This window comes from Xiphophorus maculatus, chromosome 7 (genome assembly GCF_002775205.1).
Source record: "Xiphophorus maculatus strain JP 163 A chromosome 7, X_maculatus-5.0-male, whole genome shotgun sequence".
NCBI classification, from domain to species: Eukaryota; Metazoa; Chordata; class Actinopteri; order Cyprinodontiformes; family Poeciliidae; genus Xiphophorus; species Xiphophorus maculatus.
Genome location: NC_036449.1, coordinates 12106442 through 12127687, shown reverse-complemented (window position 1 = coordinate 12127687; position 21246 = coordinate 12106442). Strand labels below are relative to the sequence as shown.

Below are 21246 nucleotides of genomic sequence, written 5' to 3'. Positions count from 1 at the left end.
TCCTTCATTAGAGTCTTTTGTGCGGGGCAAAGTCAGTCTCACAAAAATAATCAGCGCCTCACATTGTGTCACTCCCTCCTGCATTCTGAGGCAAACTGCAGACGCTTTTCCCCGTGTGTGATATGTACATTATAAATCTTGAAAGGCACAGAGTTGATGCAGACGCACGAGAATCAACACAGGAGTACATTCAGATCCTGATCAAATGCTCCATTCATGAGTGAAATTACCATCCGTCTGTCAAGTCAAGGTGTGAATTCTTTCATCTACAGATCCAAGCTCTGAAGTTGTGATTAAATGCATAACGCCTCGTACTCTCCACACAGACCCCAGATAAGCAAAATGGGATTTCTGCCTTTCAGGTTGTGCAGACTGGAAAGGAGACTCTTTCAGGAAAACACTGCCATCTGGTGGTATTCACTTGTTTACAATTTTTCAGGTCTTTGGTCTTATTTTGTTATGTATATGTTGATCTACTTTAAGGACTTCAAATAATTACAAGCTGAAAAGACTCAAAGTAAAAACTTCGGGAGTGTGGTTATTTGTTAAATTTATCCCGTTGAAGAGCTTGGAAACTTTGAAGCTGCAGTTATTTGTTGTTTTTTTAATGTATTTCTTAAAAATGGTCAAAGTCTTTGGTTTAAGCTCCTACAACTGTCAACAGAGGGCCGTTTTATATATTATATTACTTACAATATAATGATGGTATGCTTTGTGTCCTTCTCTGCTTCGGAAGAACTATTCACACCCAAATTTTGACTTCCTAGTTAATTTATTGAGATGTTGTTTTCTTAATATGCCATCTATTTTGAGAGGCACAACAAAACAACCCACAGTATGATACTGCCATGCCTACACTTCACAGTTGGGATGGAGAATAAAAGGTTCCTCCTTTGGGTCTTTATCTCTGAGTAGATTTTCAATTCTTTTTTTTCATGAGTCACTTTTGGAGTAATGGCTTCTTCCTCGCTGGGTGGCCTTTCAGACCCCTTTCAGTCGGATATTGACTCTTTTACCAGCATCTTTACAAGATCTTTTGCTTCTATTTGGAAATTAGCAGAGTTTGAGGTGTTGCCTTAAAATACATTCACAGCTGGGCCTCCAACCATCTTTTTATATAATCATAATTTGGGCTCTCTCATTTTGTTCAAAGGTAATATTTGTGAAAGTAATCTTTGCACATTTGAATAAAAGTAACACAAAACATTATGGAAAAAAATTTTTCCTTGATATTTTGACATTTAGCAAATGGAGAAATGTTCTCATATTATTAACACATAAAACAGGAAATAATTACTCTTCTTTAATATCAACTGATATAAAAATACTAACTCATAAGTATGTTTTCTGAGATTTTTAAGCTGTAAAATAAATTTTAAAAAGAAGAAATAATTGTGCATCTTGTTAGAAATAAAATTTGACAAAACTGCACAGGAATTTTTTGCAGTTTATGCACACAGTATTTACGAACAGGAATACTGATTTAAATTTATACAAAGTGCATTACCTGGTATTTGCTTCTAAACATGTTATAGCAAACATAGTAAAATAAAAAGTTATTTTCTGATGACAAAGTGTTTGAGAGTCAGTAAAGGTTAATTATTCCTTTTTGGAAGTACTTATATAAATAAAACTTTGCCAAGTTATTTTGAGCCATCAGCTGTGATTAAATGAAAGAGTTGTTGAATGGTTCATGCAACAACTTTGATAACCAACACTTGTCCACCACACAGACTGAAAAAATACTTGGAACAAGCACAAATATGCAGGACTCTGCAAATTTAAGTAAAAATAAGTCATGACTTCCCCATCTGCCTAGTAGTAAGTTTTTCTAATTTATTCATTTTTTTGTCATGTGAGAAGTTTTTCTACTATTTTGGAGAAAATTATCATTTTAAGACTGAACAGGACAAATAAAATTAACTACTTCACAGTCAAAGAGCACAAACAGTTTAATATTTTTTTGCAGTTGTGATAAAATCGTTTACAGCAAATAGTGTAAAACCACCAACATAAAACTGTTGCTTCAGACGTGAACCGACTTGATCAGTAAGTAACATCATCACATCAGAATGAAGTCACCAGGATATTCTACAATTTTATCTTCATTATCAATCTGATATCTCTTAGAAAAGGATGAAACGGTGAGTGTGATAGGCTGAAAATATTTTGCTATATTGCATAACATGAAAGCATTCTTATTGCAAAAACGTTGACTAAAACAGCAATAATCCTATTTAAAAAGTCTACTTATAGGTCTGTGTATAAAGCTCCAACATTGCACCAACAAAACTGAAGCCTTTATACCTACAGCTGCAGCCTAATACTTAGCATCATGCATAAGCCACTCTGCTGCGGAGAAATCACACAAATTCATTCTTTAACTAAAACTAATATAGATATTGCTGCTTCCACTATTGTGAATGTACAGTTGAAAATGTACCGCAGGGACAATCCTGTACCCGGTGTTTGGACTCATGGTGCGGAAAAATTAGAATTTGTATAGAAATGTACTCCTTCAACGTCTTGTGCTAATGCAAAAAAATAAAATAAAAATAAGCATTGTTCAACAAAATAAAATAAAAAACACAAATTTTACAAAGTGACCTAAAAACTACAGAACCTTGAGAAAATGTATTTACAACCCCTAATGCACAAATCTGACAAAAATGTTGGGATTTTATATGATCGACCAGCAAAATGCATTAGATAACAGTGATGATCATAATGCTACAAGATTTTCAACATTTCCTAAAATAAAAATCCTGGAATAATGTCATGCTTTTATATTCACCCTTTGGAAATCAATACTTTGTAAAATTCCCTTTTGTTGCAATTAAAAGTCGCTGAACAAGAATATTCCTCCCCACAGATAAAAACCTTCTGACTATTTAAAGAAACTTGGACAATGAAATTTACACCAGAATCTAATTTTTTGGGGGGTTTAAGGAAGTTCATTTTTTGGAGTATGTCTCTGCAAGCTTTACACCTCCTGAGAAAAAAAGTTTTCCTTTTTTATCGTAACAAAGTTCATTGTTCTCTAATGTTTTCTGAGAAACCTCTGAGACCTTCGCAGAACAGCTGGATTTTGGCTGAGCTCAAGTTACTCAAACATTGGCTATATTTTCTAATCGAGTGACTTTCCAAGACAGCTGCCTCAACTGGCCTTTACTAATTGGCAACAGAGTAAATGGGGGTGAGTGCAATGCACACCATACTGGAAAAGTGTTATTCTTTTTCTCCCTCTTCACAATTATGTACTGCTATGTGTTGATCAATCTAAAAACAATAAAAATTGACTTAAATTTTAGACTGCAAAGTGACAAAACTGGAAAAAGTAAAAGGGGTATAAATATGTTTTCATCGCACTGTTTCTCAGGCTACCATTTATCAAAACTGCACAAGAAAACAAAACAAGTGTCTCACACCAAAATGTTCAAGCTTGTCAGATCATTAAAACCACAGAGGAGAGAGCGAATCCACAGAGTCCCGATGACACGGTATCAGACGGGCGTGAAAAGAGAAAACTTTTCAATCAGTGGTGAATCTTTACAGTTCTACCAATGAGCAGGAACAGAAGGCCTGCCAAGAGGGAGAAGAAGATCCCAATGGGGGCAAACACGAAGGACAGACCGTAGCTGAGGTTCAGTGTGAAGTTTGGACACTGGGAAGCTCGCTGTTCGTTGATGAAGGTTTGGACCACATTCAGGACCTGAAGCCACACCACATGCATCACCACGGCACACAGCATAAAAAAACCTGCAGGTGCAGAGAAGAGTTACAGAGTGAGCCTCGGATGATTTCAAGCACTGAAATTCCCTCACTGTAAGTCATATTCAGCATCTGCTCAATCATTTATTTTCTCACATTACACACAGTTAGACCAATCACTTTGAACATTTTAGTCCCCGTCAGCTTGTAGCTATAATCACTTTAAATTCCATCTCTGATTGGCTAATCAGTCCCTCGTGACGGCTCCTGTTCAAGAAGTAAAGGGTGTTAAAGGGCAGCTATGTGTTTGTAGACACAAAGAAAACAGAACTTAATTAACTTTTATCCATAAAATAACCCGACTCAGTCACAAGGCCTGTAATCTTGTGCAGAATGTGGTGCAATAATCTTATCTTTGTTTCCAAAACTTTAGGTTTCTGTTGTTTTTTCTTTCCCCTTTTTTTAATTTTTTTTAATTAAAGTAGATCATAAATGTCTGAATGAATCCATTGCGATGACTTACATAATTGCATCTTAGATTCAAACAAATTCTTGATTTTCGTCTCAGCTTTAATTCATAAAAAGTAATACTAGTTCTTTAACTCTTCCCCCAAACAGTTTGTAGCTGTAGAGGAATTGTTTGCCTCATTAATTAATAGTTTATCTCCAACTTGACTCTGGATTGTTGGGTCACGTTAGTCTTGATTTTTTCTTTATAATATTCAGCAAACTGTAGATTTTTCCAGTTGATTCTTTCAATATAAATATAAGACATCTCCTCTTCTGTTAGTGCAATTGTTAGCTCACTCGAAATGAGAAACTCACAATTTAGATGAATAAAAGACTTATTTGATTTTTAATAACCCACTGATGAGTTATGAACATCAGTGCCTTTTAAAGAGGCTGAAATTCACTCTGGGGGGTTGGTATTTTTACTACATTAATGCTCAGAAAAACATGTGCTTAGTCACTCATGCCCCTGGATTAAACTCACCAGATGTCAGGAAGAGGCCGCCTCCTGCTTTGTACAAACAGTGGCTCGCAAACGGAGCCGCACAGATGATGAGGAACCCTCCGAAAGTTACCGCTGCCACACTAATGAGCATGAAGATCCTCCAGAAGCCTCCATAGACTGGAGAAAGTGGAGATATTAGCCTGCTGCAGAGAAATACTGCATCATAATTTGTATGAATGATACTTACTGATAGCTGTATTGTCTTTTGTTGTACTGTTGGTAGGACCTGGCTCTGGGAAAGGGAACAGGTAGCCAGGGTAGCAGGCTTTTATGAAAGACTTGTCCACTTCAGAAAAGAGACATGCACATATTTTAACACCGGCTACAGAAATTAAAGTTAGCAGCACTTAGTTGTACTCATTAGTTTGCAACCTACAGTATGATTTTATATCTTCTCATTACTCATGTGAAATTTCATAAATTCTCAGAAGGCCCCTTTTTATTTCTGCAGACTGTGTCACCATAGTGACCATTAAAAAAAAATCGGATGACACATAACCAGCTGACAGACAACATGAAAAACATCACATGGTGCTGCCTCGTTCAGCCAGTCACATGAGAGTTTGGGACGTTTCTATCAATAATAATAGAGAAACAAACTCTGCTCCTCCTGTATGAGCAGATTATTTCACTCTTATTGATGTTTAGTGAAAATGAATGAGTATTGTGATGAAATTTAAAAGAATAATGTCAGTTCAAACAATAAAATGATGCTCGCTCACAGAACCATTTTGTCACCGTCGTGTTGAGGAATGCATCCGGAAGGATTCCAGAATAGCAACTCCAGAAGAAACCAGAATGGAATGAAACGATCTTGCTGCTTTGGTCGTGCACCACATCAACGGCTAGCTGAAATGAGATTCACAAAACAAATATGGAACTTAAGATGTACACTGAGTATGTTCAGCTTTAATTAATATAATTAATATTGTGTCTCATGAAAAACATTCAAACATCTTAAAATACAATGCAATCACGTTGAGTTTTATTTAGAGCTATCAGGATAAAGGAGCTGAATATCAATGCATGCCACACTTTTACTATATTTTTGATGCAACAAATATTAAAAATCATGCATTATTTTATTTCTGCTTCAAAATTAAGTACCACTTTGCTTTACTCTGTCACATGAAATCCCAATAAAATACACTGTTTTGAGTTATAAAACAATGTTTTGGTAAAAAGGTTCAATGTGTTTGGCAAAGTACTGTATGAGGCCTGCTAGGTGTGGCACTTTCTCAAACCTATGAGATACAGTTGCAGCATCTGCTGCCACTTTGTCTGTGCAGCTGCTAAAGAAGGTCAAAGGTTGAGCTGAGCAAGGCCCATTAACCTCTGGCTGCTCCTCTTTGGTGCCAACTGAGATTGCAGGCTCTTCATTCACCAGATAAATGGTGATGGAAATAGGGAGGATGTATTTTCTCATTATGTTTTAGAAAGGAAAAAAAAGACATTTGATTTCTTATTAAGAAATTCTTACTAAGCGCAGTAAATCAGGTCTGTTTTCCGTATCTTTAAAATGCATTCACACGCCCTGAACCACAACCTTTAATCAGTTTTATTGGGACTGACAATAAATATGAACACAAAGTAAAGAATAAGCATAAAGGTTAAATCATACCAGGTTTTCAAAAGCTTTCCCAATTAATGCCACATCTTTTAAATTACATTTTGGCTTTGATATTCACTGACACTGAAACGTATTTTGATTAAAATAATTTAATCGTCTAAACCCTTAGAAGGTTATAGTAGGTTTTCTTCAACAATCTTCCTTTATTTAGTTCTCCTCATCTACCATAACCATCTTTCCCACAGCATGATGCTGTCACCACTATGTTGCACAATGCGGATGAATATAGGCGCACAAGCTGAATTTCTGGTCCTTCTGCCTTTCCAAACATGCTATGTCCCCTACATAGCTTGACTTCTAGTGTCTTCTTTCAACAATGGCTTTACTCATCCTTCTTCCACACAGGCTGGAGTTGAGCAGTGTTCAATTAACAGTTGTCTTCTCAACCAATTCCATAACCTGAGCTGAAGATCTCTGCAGTTTCTTTATTTTTTGATAAAATAGTATTCTGTCCAAGGAGCTGTCTGAGTGATTAATGCTTTATTTGACTTCCAAAATCAATTGATTACACTAGATGTTAAAGAGAGCTGAACACAAATGCATGCCACACCTTTTAAAGATTTTATCAATATAAAAATCTTAAAAATGTGGTACAATTATACGAAAACATTTGTTTCTTTTCATCTCACAACTACTTTTATCGCATAAAATCTTTATATCTTGTTGAAACTTAGAAACTTCTCTGTACATCAGATCATCAACCTAAAGCTTCATAAGGAGTCACACTTGTAATACATCTCAGTGTAGCCGGCACACCCAGCACCACACTAGTTTTATGGTCCTGCTGTCCAGTGTCGGTGTCAGTACAAGCCCACTCTGGAAGCTGGAAAGCTAAGTATGGTCTACTCGGTGATATATAATACACCATCATGCCTTTGTGACTACAGGGACTTGTATTTCTATCTTAGAGGCACACGGTACAAGCTCTTCCTCAATCACCGCATAGCTGCACACATATTACATTAAACAGAGTCGAATTACAGGGATCCCTCTCCACTCCGTAGTCCAGCTGCTGAGAAAATAATCGGAGCAGCTGATCTTTGAATCTTGTTGAATGTCAGAAACTAAATGAGTTGATGTCTGGGGAGAATGTTATACAGTAATAAACACAACATGAAGAGAAAAACAGCTTGTCTTATTCTAGTTTCATTAACTAGTCCAAACTTGTAGTGAATACAGCTGTTCTCATATTCTCCCTGACCTGCAGCCTTTTAGAGATCAGTACTCACCGTAATTGTCAGACTGTCTTTAGATTCCTTATCTTCTGGGTCGCAGGTTTGTGAGCCTAAAAGCCAGTAATCAGTTCCAAAAGAAAGGAAGATAAATGCTGCTGCCAAAGCCCCAAAGACCCCAGCAAAACACAATGCCACGCTGAGCTTCATATTCCAGAATCAGCCGCTAGATTCACACTCTTGATTTTCTTTAATAGAGATTCAAATCCTCTGATTTGGTGGGTTGCTAGCCTATTCAGTTATGTATCATTGGGTTACTGGATCTTCAGTCCTCCTCACTATCTGTTTCTGTGTTATGGGAGGATAAAGTTGTCCACATGATTCTTTTGGATCCTCCGCTGGGGTCTGAAGCCAGCCCAGTCCCCTCCCTGCCCCTGGGCTATTTTTGATGTCTGGCTGAAGGTGGCTTAGCTCCACTGTGGAGCTGAATGTATGGAGCATTTGGAGAGCGTGAGGGGAGGGGGATTAGTGCAGAAATAACTAGGCAACTGGACACCCAGAATCTGAGAGGGAATGTCAGTGGGGTGAGACAGAAATGGCAGCAAAGGAGAGAATAATCCAACAACACCAACCCCTTCTCTTCTACAAGACAACAAAGTGATGATGCCCCAGGGGTAACGAGTTTTAAAACTACTAGCCAGACTTTTCTGCAAAATCTGTGGAACTCACTTCAGAGATTTGACTTATTCTGAAGTGAGTTTTCACACAAAACAACATATCAACAACTTTTTCCATTAGTTATGCTATATTTGCTTTAAATCGTTTGTCAAAACAAAATCTACAACCTCGTCTATTGACATAGTAGGAGGCTCCTGACCAGAGTTTTACATTTTTCTTGTTTTTAATCAAATTTCTTCTTCAAGTGTGTTTCTCTGTATTGTGATTAAGCAGTTTGAGTTGTAAGTGGGAATAAAGAAATGATTAAAATATAGCAACAATAAAACACATGGAGGAGTTTTGTTTGGAAGACCAAATCAGGCTGAAATTCTTTATCACTATTTCATTGTCAAACACAATCGGCTGCCATTACAAGCCAATACTGTAAGGATTGGTTGGTACATGCAAGTAAAATCATACTCAAGTCCCAACAATTATTTCCTGTAGAATTGCTAGTTTGTACTCTAAATCCACTGGACTCACTAACATAAGAATCATCCAGTGATCTTCGGCAGGCAGTAGTCCTTACAAATCATACGAGTATTCAATGTCAGTGTCAGTTTTATTTATAAAGTATTTTAAAAACAGATATTAACTCCAGCAAAGTGCTGTGCAGCATTCATAAAAGTACAGTATTCAAGAAGGTAAAAGCTCAATTTGTCATGCATTCATTTTACAAGTGATGAACCTACACAGAAATGTACCAGACAGAACAATTTCTAACAATAATATAAACATATTTATACCATATAAAGCTCTGAAGACAATCATTGTCACTGTTTGCTTCAGATATCTCTACTTTAACAGTGTTTGGCAGTTCTAGGACTCATTATGGTCAAACTCTGGCTCTAGTACAAACCCTAATACACATAAAGTAGAATTTGAAGAGACTGTCTTTATTTTTGTGACTTGTGGTTTCCCTCCCTTTTTTTGTATATTTATTTTAATTAATTTCTATATTTTTGCAGTGTTTCTGTGCACACATCAAATAATTCCCTTCATAAACATCTAAAGTAAAATATTTAGCAGTGAACCTATAGATGAGCACTTTGTAAATTAACACGCTTCTGTGACCGGTCCGCTCTTGACCAAAGATTTTATATCTTGGTGCTTGTGAGTGCATGAGTTGGTTTGGTCAGCTTGTGGCGGTCAGGAGTCTGACAGAGTTGGTGTGAACGTCTCCTCTCATCCCATTCTGATTTTCAACAAAGCATTTTCAATTTTAGTAATAGCTCAGTTTGGTTTACTGGCAAATTTGAACTTTAATGAAATGCAGAAAATGTGTTTACCAGATAAACAAAAACATAATTATTCACATTCATTATCATTTAGGTTTCCTACTGTCTTTCTTTCTCTCTCTCTCTTCCTCTCTCTGTCTTTCTCTATTTGTACGACAAAATGAGCAAACTGAGGTCCTGACAAATGTTTTAAAGACAATTTTATTTATGTTTTGTTGTTTTTATTATTTAATGTTATATATTTTATTAATATCGTATCTTGCTTGTTTTATCTCACCTTGATACACGTTTATGGTGTCTATTTAGAATTACAGTAATTATATTTTAAAGAGAGCAGCAGTAAACCTGATGACCCACCAGGGCGCAGACAACACAGTTTCTGATGATACGAATGTTATTAAGCAAAATTACACAAAACTAAATAAATGTGCCTTGTATCTGGCATCAGTAAAACATAAATGTTCTTGTTTTTGTGCACATGGAGAATTAGGGGTTTTGTTTTCATTCTGAGAAAAAGAATCCTGCACAGATTTTTCTTTAAGGACAATAATTGCATTTTATTTTATTTTGTTTTTGTTTTATTTTAATTTTCTTTTGATATAAATAATGTGGCCCACCAATTCTTAAAGTCCACATGATACATACTTTAGAAACTGTTTCAGGGTGCATATTTTACTGTATTTATTTGTTTCTTTTTAATGACTTTTTAAAAATACAATTTTAGTTCAATATATATTTTACTATATAGTTCTTAACTTCCATGTGATACATCCTTGAGAAATTTGTTGTTAAGGAATTGAGACTTTTTCATTTATTTATCTACTTATTTTTATTTTATTTATTTATTTCACTTCTTTCAGCATGTTTAATTTTCCTTACATGTTTTCAAGGTTTATTTTATGTGATGTGTACATGAGAAATTGTTAAAGACAATAATTTACTTTTGAAAATATGTTTGGTTTCATTATTTCTAATGTCGATTTTATAGTCAATTTTAACGTATGTTTTGGTTCTTAAGGATTAACACTGTGAATTGTTGAGATTTTATATTTATTTTGTTCTTTGTAATTTGCTTTGTTTTATTATATATCTTTGAAGTATATTAAATTATATTGGTCCAGATGGTAAATTTCTTATATTTTATTTTATTTTATTTTATTTTATTTTATTTTATTTTATTTTATTTTATTTTATTTTATTTTATTTTATACTATGTGTTGCATGTTCGTATTTTTTTTTTTTTAATTAATAGCAGTGCTCGAGATGATCCAGTAGGTGGCAGGAAATAAACACAATTTGTTAATTCAACGGTCGTTGAAGAAAACAAACGGAAGGACCTCAAAAAATTTAATCTACATCCGTTTTTATTAAACGTCAGAATTACAGGCAGAGCTTTCTATAACTCAAAATAAATTGAAATAAAATTATTTTAATTTCTTCGTTACAAACAATTACAGCTAGTAACGAAAAATAAAATATCTTTTTTTTTTTTCATGTCCACGCTGTGACGTAAATGGATGATACCATCTACTCCACAGCCACGGGGGAATATTCACTTCAAAAATTACTCATAAGAATAAAACAATTCGCGTTTAACCTCTGTGGTAAGAAATACACACTTCTCTTACAGTTTAAAATGTTTCTGTTATCCCAGTAGCTTTAACACGATCCAACATGTCTGCCCCTCCGGCACCAGTTCACCGTCTCCCCCATTGCGGCTGCTGGATCGGCCCGCCGGCTCTGAGACTTGTGCAGTGTTTGCTTACAGTAGAGCCGGATGGGAGCTTCCGCTTCGGCTGTGAGCGAGCTGGCACCGCAGGAGGATGAACAACCAGCGATGTAGCACTTTATTCCTGAAACTGAAAGGACGGAGGGGGATCATACACTGTATCTATGTGGTGGGCTTCATGGTGAGTCGGGAACTGCGGGGTTTTGTTGCTGCTTCGGGTGTCTAACTGGGTGAGACGGGAAATCAATGACACTGATAGTCCGGGCAGGCTTTCATGACTCAGGTGTGATGTCAAGCATGTAAAGGTACAGGTTAGAACCGGCTCAGTCTTTCTATTAGTGTATAACACAGTGACAGAAAATAATAATAATAATAATAATAATAATAATAATAATAATAATAATCATCATCATCATCATTGCTGCCACTGGTTAACCAGTGCTGTGGTAATGTGCTAATCATTGAGAAATCTGAGAATGTTAAATTGTTTTAACACCTCTGTTTGTTTTCAACAAGCTGCTGCAGAGGAGATTTACATTCACAAAAACACTCTGATCAATTCCTTGAAGCTTTTGTAATGAAGGAGGTTTTGGGTCACCCCCTCAGATTCTTCCTAATTAAAATCCGTCTGAGTTTCAGTCATCTAATTAAAGGTGACTAAAATAATTCAGGAAACTGACTTGAAAACTAAGGGAGGGGGGAATAAATGTTACCTAAGCTTTAGAAGAATGTCATTATTGGATTGTGTTAGAACGCTGCATGAGCAGCTGTGTGCCTCCAATTAAGCATCTGGCAAAAGCTGCTTCAAACTCAGCTACGCAGAAAAACAGGATGTAGCTGCTGATTGAGAGTCTGACTTGTGCTGTGTAAGCGTGCACTGAATACTGTAATAATAGCTGTAGATTATCTGCATATTTCACCTGTTTGTCACTTTTTCTGTGACTCCTCCCTCCTGCAGGGAGTGAAGCTGCTGTCAGACACACCCATGTCCTCCATCAGAATGAAAACAAAACAGTAGCCATTCTTTTGAAGCTTGTGTATTCACAAAGTCAAAGATATGTAATTCAGACAGTATATCCAGAAGAGTATATCCATAAAAGATCTGATGAATAAGTTGTTGCTTTATAATATTTTCTTCTTTGTTTTTGGTGTGACAGGTTGCCCTGAGAAACAAAACGTAGACTGGAAGCGCTGCTGATTTAATTTCAGCAGCAGCACAAAGTATAAAATCTGGGAGGATATAATAATTAACTTTTTCTTTTCCAAATCTTCTACAAAGTGTACATACAGACATATTCAATTAATTACAATATGTGCTCTGAATAAAAACTACATTTTGAAAATAATCTTTTAGGAGATATCAAACATACTTTTCATTACACTTAAATTCCTCTATTAAAATGTATTTTTATTTAGCTGATGTAATATTCTAATCTTAAATGTCACATTTTCATGAACTGTGAGTGAGTAATTATCAACATTAAGAGCAAAAAAAGCTTTAAAATATATCAATTTGTGTGATTAATATATGTAATGTTTCAATTAGTGAGTTAAGTTACTGAAATAAACACACCTTTCAATAATATTTTAATTTATTGAACATTACTGTATTTACTTCCACACTTACTCGTAGTAATTTATGCCGTTATTCTTTAGGTTTTGTTTTCTTTTATTGTTTGTCTCTTTTCTCTTTTTTTGTCCTGTCCCAAAATGATTGAATCATTTTTGTGATCTTCTCTTGTTTTCTGTAGGACTTGTTCGGGGTGAGCATGATCATCCCGCTCTTGAGCCACCATGTAAAGGCTCTTGGAGCGAGTCCCACAGTGGCTGGAGTCGTGGGTGAGTTGTGTTTTCAAAATAGTTAGTAATATGTTACATTTCTGTGAGCTCAACCTTCTGAAACAAACTGTCTGATGGCTACAAAAGACAAATCAGATAACATAAATATCACATTAAAAATTAATTAGATGCTAAAGATTTACAGATCAATACGAAAAGGACAAAATTAGTAAATGAATTCAGAAAACATTCATCTTTAACCCAAAACTTAACACATTAGTGTGCTTTTACCAAAGAGTGTCTTCTTTATATTAGAATGCTTTACTTCATTCAACATGTTTTATTGGATTTTTTGTGACAGATCAACACAAAATAATTACTAAGTTGGAAAGGTAAAAGATTTTCATTTTGTTATTAAAATTCTAAATCTAATTAACATCTAGCCCTCTTTGTGACACCCTTCAAAAATAACAAATATTATGACATAAAAAACCACCAAGATATGGTAAACTCACAGGTCGGGTAAGAGAGCATTACTCAGGAAAGCAGCCAAGAATTAGTTATTCACGTCACATATCTGAAGGGACAACAAGAACAAAACCATAAGAAGTCCTGTTTAAACATTTTTGAAAAGCCAAACGGCTTGAGGAAGATGAATGCAATATTTTAACTTGTTCGCCTTCGCTTAAATTTCAATTTGTGGTAGAAAACTAATATAGCAAATCATACTGAGCTCTCCATCCCCAGTTAAGAACATGGAAGTGGGAGCTTTATGTTTTGTAGAGTAATAAATTTCTGCAAGGTCAGGAAACGTTTTCAGCATTAATAAGAAAATAGACAGAGAACAATATTTAAAAGAAAAGCTATATATATATAAAAAAAATACTTGTTATTTGAGCAGATAACATCCTAATAAAAGACGCTGCTGTTTGTGGTTGTTTGTGAAAACGTTCCTGAAATTTGAAGGGTTATGAATACATGTGGTGCTGTGCAATAACAAATATTACCATTGTGGAAAAAAACACAAAATGTTTTCATTTCTTATTATGGATTGTTGAGTGTAGATTAACAAGGAAATGTACATGCAATTTAAATGCAACACTTAAATTGTTTGCTGTGATTTTTTTCATAACTGCCCTTCATATATCAGGATTTATCCACATAAACTCAAAAAATGGAAGTTCCCCAGTTTGTAATTGTGGATGCAAATCTGAATCATAAAACCAATTTTATGATTAATTGTTTAGTAGATAGTAATTAATCAATAACTAGTATTTACACTTTTAATGGTAACAACAAAACCAAGTTTTTTATTTGTAACTTGATCTATAATTTGCAGGATCTACGTATGGAATATTGCAGCTTTTCTCCAGCACAATAGTAGTGAGTATTGACTTTGTTTCTCTGTGCAACCTCTTTTTCTGTAGGGTTTCCTGGTAAACAAGATGAGCCCACTTTAGTGGCCAAAATGGCTGAATTCCTAGTAATTCGTGGAAACAAAAAAAAACACTGGCTGTTCAGGATTGATTGTGATCGCACAATGGGATCACTGTGAAGACTTTAACGCGCATAACTGGCTCCCGGTCAGCCACAAAATCCTTCTTTTAATACAGAAATCATTTCTAATTGTCTCCGCCCTTCAGAGATCAACCTACGAAATAAACAAAATCATGAATGATTTTTAAAAAATTAATTAAGAAAGAGCACAAAGTAAGTTCGGCATATGCAGCTGAATTCTTAGCTCCTTCCGTTGCTGCACACGGCTCCAGAAATTGGTTTAATTTTCAGGGGTCATGGGACAAATTGAGCACATAAAGAGTCATCTGTTGGTGCCCTCATGCAGACGGGCTGGATCCCCGTGAATGTTGGGATAATATGAACAGCTGCAACCCAAAAGTTTACATCCAGAGCACAGATCATCTCAACTGTCCCTAATTTGATTATTTCATCATTGCTGTGGGTCTGTGAGAGAGGGAGGGCGAGAATCTAATCAAACCACAGCTGCTTGGCACACAGAGGATGTGGAGTTTTAGTTGTTGTGCCTCTTGTTTCTGAGTTGTGTGATTTGTTATTACACGACTACCATGGTTTATGAACAAAGTTACAAACGTTTCTTTACTGTACACCTTGTTAAGAAATATGCTTTTCCTTTGTCTAACTCTGTCATTGATTGCTTAACGATACGCTTATTGCCAAAGCGTATGTCGATGTGTCATTGAATGGATCGGCGTGTGATTGGCAGGGCAGCTGGAGCGACGTGGTGGGGCGGCGATACTCCCTGCTGACTTCCATCCTGCTGAGCGCCTGCGGCTATGGCCTGCTAGGGATTTCTACAAGCATCACTTTATTTGTCCTCGCACGAATACCTGTGGGTGAGTTTAGGGGGGGCAAACCGCCCCAAATGACCGCCTGTTCCAAAGACTCTTGTGGATAAAACGTCTGATTTAAGCTGTACATCCTCTAAACACATCAGAGCCACCATTTGTTTTTGCCCTGTTGTGCTTTGAAAATATCTCAAGTTCAGCCATGCTGGATTGATTCTGTGAAAATGTATTTTCCCACAGGTTCTCCACTGTATTTAGGTGTTGACTTTAACTAGGCCATTCTAATACATGGGGATGCTTTGATCTAAGCCAAGTGTCTGCAACCTTAACAATCCAAAGAGGCATCTTTCCCTCTGACCAGCAGAATAAAACTCGTTAACAGCCACAAATGTTAAACAAAATGTACATTTTTCAGCTGGAATGTGAAATTTTAATTCAATCTCAGTCCTGTTGATTTCTTGTAGGATTTAGCTCAATCCATTTTCATATTTTCTCTATTCCTGCTGAAGAAAATCATCCCCACAGCATGATGCTGCCACCATCTTTCACCACATGGATGGTGTGTTCAGTGCTGTGGACTCAATTCACTAATTAGACAACATCTGGTTGCACTTCATGAATGAAGGATGATGCAAACACACATCCCACATTTCAGATTTTCATTGATTAAAGTCTGCATTTTCTATCTAATTATGCACTACTTTGTTTTATATATCAAACATCAATATGTAGAAAATGTACCAACAATTGTATAACTAGTGTGTGTGTATTTGTTTTTTCAGGACTGTTCAAACACTCCTTGTCCATCTGCAGAGCTTTGCTGTCAGACCTGGTGTCTGAATCAGAGCGCCCTCTTGTGATGGGACACTTTAACGCAGCTTCCAGCGTCGGCTTCATCCTGGGTCCTGTAGTAGGCGGCTACCTCACTGAGCACGAAGGAGGCTTTTACACCTCCTCATTCACATGTGCAGCCATCTTTCTTATCAATGCTGGTGAGCCAAAAGCGCTAAATAACCTGATATTACAAAATCTCTTTCTTAAGACTGTGTTTTTATTTATTTTTATTCCGTCTTTGTTCTTCATGCTTCAACTGATTTCAACAATTCATATATAAAAACGTTCACCTTCTTCTGGTGAATTCTGCCGTATCTTTTGGTAATTTAATCTTTCATGCGTTTTGCGATATTTTGACATTTATCCAGATTTTGGCTCCATAGAAACGCATTGAAAAAAATCTGAATTCCACAAAACTCAGCAAAAACTTTGTGCTCTTTAACAGTCTATTATTTTTGCGTACTTAAACCTAGAAACTCCATTCAACTTTTAGATAAATCACAAGATATTAAGCTGTTTTCAGCTGATTCAGCTTCTTGATATCTCTTTCGGTTTTTCTAAAATCTGGATTTAAGTTTTATGCAGATTTTTGTCCATTTTCAGTGTTTCAATGTGTTTCAATGATGCGATTCTTCAATTGGCACAGTGTGCACTGACACGTTTTCAAGTTTGTATGAACAAAATGCTGCTGTTCATACATTTTTAACCCTAAGGAAATAATTTGTGCTTCAAAAGATAGCCCCAGGCATCTGCTTTGAGGAAATATAGGCATCATTGCTGCAGGTCTTATGGTTTTCTTTTAAACACATTCTGAGCGCCGGCATGTCTCCCCTTCCTCCATTGGGCTCCATATGAAATATTTCCAGCTCCGTCTCTTTCTTCAACAACTTCTGGCGCGTTCTTTCAGCAGTTTTTCTATTTGCTGTCTAATGTCGTCTTTGTGCTTCAGGGCTGGTGTGGTTGCTGCCATGGAGCGAGACGATAACCGATCGAAACGCAACTAACGGCAGCAACAGCGCCAGTAAAAGATGCCACAATGAATACTGCGGCAAGTCTGTGCAAAACGGCTCTCACGCAAACAACCACCACTCGGCGTTACCGACGGAGACCGAAGCGGAGCGCAGAGCTGCTGGGAAGCCTGGCCTCAGGTGGAGGGAGGTGTCACTGCTCCAGCCTGCGTGGAGACAGCTCACCTCCGTCAGCTCCAGGATTCACATGGTGGCCTCTTCTGACATGTGGGACCTCTTTCTGGTGCGTCTCTTGATGGCCGTAGCCATCATGCTCTACTACAGTAACTTCTCTCTGGCCATGGAGGAGCGTTTCTCGATGAAACCGAAGATGACGGGTTATCTGATCAGCTACAGCAGCACCTTAGGGGCCCTGGCCGGGTTCCTGGTGGGGCCGGTCACACAGCTCTACAGAAACAACATGCCCGCTCTGCTGCTTCACTCCACCATGCTCACCTGTCTGCTCATTTTCCTCTACGCCGCCGCTCCGAGTGTGTGGCAGGTGCTGCTCACCTCCTCCTTCTTCGCCATTTCTACCTCTATCGGACGGACGTGCATCACAGACCTGGAGCTTCAAAGGGGAGGCGTCCACACCAGCGGGACTCTGATCGGGGCCGGCCAGTCGGTGACGGCCGTGGGTCGCGTCCTGGCCCCGCTCCTCTCCGGTCTGGCCCAGGAGATCAGCCCCTGCGGACCGCCCAGTCTGGGGGTTGTGCTCGCTCTGGCAGCTGTGGGTTTGCTCCTCGTCAGAATCCCAAAGTGGGACAGGAGGGCGCTGGCAAAAACAGTAAAATTTTAAAACAGTTTCCGCAGCTGAATGATGATCTTTTATTGAGTCAGATCTACCACTTTTGGAAGTGCTCTTATTTGCAGCAAGCAGCTGTGGTGAACAGCAGACCCTCGGCGTGAACAGAGTTTCTCACAAGGTCGAGTCATGACCTTGTGTCATGACAGTCCCTTTCTCTCAGGGACCGTGGACGTTTGCAGCTTGGAGGAAACGGCTGCAGAGTTTCTTGTGCTTCCATAAATGCTGAAGTCAGGGCCTTAACTTTGGCTCGGTGTCCTTGTTACTGCAATAATCTACGCTGTGTTGTTAATTTAGTTCTGTCGGCACTACTTACAGGTATACTGATTTATGAAGACACAAGACCACTGAAATTGTCATTATTGGAGATCCACTGGTTATAACTTTGTGACCAATACTCGTTCTGAAACTGTTGGAAAGGTTCGCAAGGGTTTTATCCGACTCTAATTTCTCTTTCCAAACCATTTGTGTGCATTTCAAATGTTTCTGCTGTAAGCAGTCATTAAATATTTATATTAGAAATGTTCAGATGTAAAAAAAAAATAAATAAAAGGGGGTTTTACTATCTTAGAAGAAACACTAATTGATGTTGCCGTTTACATTTTAATTCTGTTCAAACTTCCCATTATCTACTTTACTCCATTACATCCTGATTTTTTTACTGTTATATTTCCATTATACACATTTTTGTGTGTGTGTGGGGGGGGGGGGGGTTCTGACAAGCAGATGCTAACATGAATAAAAATGTTTTATTTAAATATAGGCCGTGTAGTTAATATTATATTTAGACATATTTCTAATTATTAACATGAACTATAATTGTGAATAATGGTAGGTAAGCTATTTGAAGAACTTAAATTATTTTATTAATGCTGCTATTGCTAAACAGAGCTTTGAAAAATTGAATTAAAGCATGAGTTTTATTGCGGCTTTTTATATACATGTAGTCCAGAAGCACCTTAATACTGCAAAAATCACAATCAGTGTGTCCTGCACACTGTTACCACTAGATGGCAGGAAGGTTCTTCCAAAATGAACCAAGGATAGATTTTGCATCCACACAGGCAAGTCCATTGCATCAGGACCAGAAGCAGTTCAAGGCAAAGTCTCAACGCTGAAAAGGGTTAAGTCTTGCTCTCTCTCACTGACTTGAAGCCTGATCGAACTGCAGACATGTTTGGAAATGTAATTTCCAATGTGATTTCTTGACGCATCTCCACTATTAATTATTTAAGAGAAAGACATATTGTAACTGAGGAAATGTTGAGAAAAGGTCATAAAGTATCAGAATGTAAAGATAATCTACCAAAGAAGAGATTATGGCTTCATCTATACATGCTGTTCTAGACACATCAGTTGTATTTCCTCCTTTTCATTTAGCCTTATGAAATGGCTTTCATGTAGCAAAATTGCACTATGCCTGTGTGTCATTAATTGATTTCTTTTAACTTTTTTTTTTTTTTTTTTTAGCTTCATTTGCCGTTTTTGATTTGTCCTAAACAGTTTGAAATTTACAGTACCTACAGTCCCTGGTTAGAAATTTCACCTTAGATAAGTCATTGTGGTAAATTTGTGATTGCAATTTTTACCATTTAAAAATATGTTCTGTATTATTTTGGGCATATTGACCTGTCCAAATTGTAGAAGTAGTAATGTAAAAAACTTTTACAAATTACACCTCAACGGCACCTTTTCTTTTCTAATGCAGTGTAAATGATGTAAAGTAAATTCAACTTCTAACCTTAATGGCACCTGTAAATAGAATAAATGTATTTTTGTTTGCACTACATATTAAATAAACAAGTACAGCCCTAAATAATAGTAAATATTGCACAAAATAATTGTGAATGAAAGTTTTTTTTTTATGCCTGAATTCAAAATGCCCTTACTGTGACGCATAAAAAAAAATGTCCAGTTTCACTTAAAACTGTATTTTGAAAGTTTCATTATATCTCATATACAGTTGATAAACACCATAATTAATCATTACAACATATTAATATGGACACAGTCCTTTAGATTTAGGGCCAAATCACTTTTTGTTAAACTATTTTAGTTTTACAGTAAGCCCATTTTCTGAAAGAGATGCAATGTGAGTTCATCTTTTTGATGTAATTTTGCTTTTTCCCCCCACTGCATAACTGCACCTCTAATCTATGTGGGCCTCATATGGCTGGATGGGAACTGAGCTTGCAATAGGCACTTGAATTTACTAAATATAACTAATAGCAGTAAAACTGCTGTTCTACTACTACTGGTTTCTGAAAATTTAAAACACATCTAGGACTCACACAAGACCCACAGCTTTAATTTTTAAAATATTTTGCAGGTTCAGAGACTTTGGGAGACTTTAAATACAAAACTTCTGTGTTTTTATAGTTTAATCAGGTTTTGCATTCTTCAGTTGCCTCCCATGTGTTATACAGGAGTTTGTGTTTATGAAGGTTCATCACCGCTGTTGGTTGGACTAATGCTTTACTATTTGCAGTGCCTTTATAAAAGTGTTTGCATGATGCATCAAGAAAAAATGTGCATGATTATGAAATGGAAAGAAAATGATAAACGGTTTTCAAAATAATTGCAAATAAAAAAACGGAAAAGTCTGAAACATTTTTTGTGACTAAACTCTTTTGTTTCAGATATAGCTGCAGGCTTTTGAAGAATGTTTATGCTGCCTTTGCATCAGAGAAACTGAAGTATTTTTTTTTATATTTGTTCTGCAAAGATGCTCAAGTTCAGTCAGAACTGGATGGAGACCATCTCTGTACTTCAGTGATAAAGACTTACCAGATGCAACTGCAAAAGAGATTTTTATTTGAGGGTGGGAGAATAAAGTCTTGTGAATGAATTTTCCTCTATCATAATTATGAACTACATAAATAATAACATGCACAACATTTTTAGTTATAACAAAATGTAAAAATATGAATACTTTTGCCATCTACAGTTTGACATTTTTAAATTGACGAATGAATGAAACATTTGCCTAAAATCGGAGTTTTGTCGTTTTGGGTGTTTTTTGGAAAGAATTGCAAGAACCTACATATCTAGAGTTGTCCAAACATTTATGTCATGATATATTTTTGTTTTCAAGACTAAAATTGCACGAAAATAATAATCAAATAAAATAATCTTAAATTTTCCCATCGTTCTCCCTTTATTTATCCAAGTAAATTAGTTCCTCTGATTCAGCTTTTAGTGTTACCTTAAGTTGTGACCGTGCAGCCTACAATCAACCACGTTATGCTTAGGGACAAGTTTCTGAAGTTATATCCACATATGCAA

General features: G+C 36.6%; 2 protein-coding genes across 2 annotated transcripts; one reads left to right on the top strand and one right to left on the bottom strand.

The window, feature by feature from the left end:
- Positions 1 to 1934: 1934 nt before the first annotated feature.
- On the bottom strand, positions 1935 to 7904 carry tmem182 (transmembrane protein 182). Its single transcript, XM_005798110.2, has 5 exons — positions 7586 to 7904; positions 5449 to 5575; positions 4914 to 5012; positions 4706 to 4843; positions 1935 to 3759 (listed from the first exon to the last, which is right to left on the bottom strand). The coding sequence occupies exons 1-5, from the start codon at positions 7736 to 7738 to the stop codon at positions 3536 to 3538; spliced, it is 741 nt and encodes a 246-aa protein (XP_005798167.1). The 5' UTR covers positions 7739 to 7904; the 3' UTR covers positions 1935 to 3535.
- A 3357-nt stretch (positions 7905 to 11261) lies between these two features.
- mfsd9 (major facilitator superfamily domain containing 9) lies at positions 11262 to 18677 on the top strand. The gene is made up of 6 exons (XM_023336237.1): positions 11262 to 11393; positions 12964 to 13051; positions 14331 to 14374; positions 15234 to 15363; positions 16098 to 16307; positions 17099 to 18677. The coding sequence occupies exons 1-6, from the start codon at positions 11307 to 11309 to the stop codon at positions 17953 to 17955; spliced, it is 1416 nt and encodes a 471-aa protein (XP_023192005.1). The 5' UTR covers positions 11262 to 11306; the 3' UTR covers positions 17956 to 18677.
- Positions 18678 to 21246: the final 2569 nt, after the last annotated feature.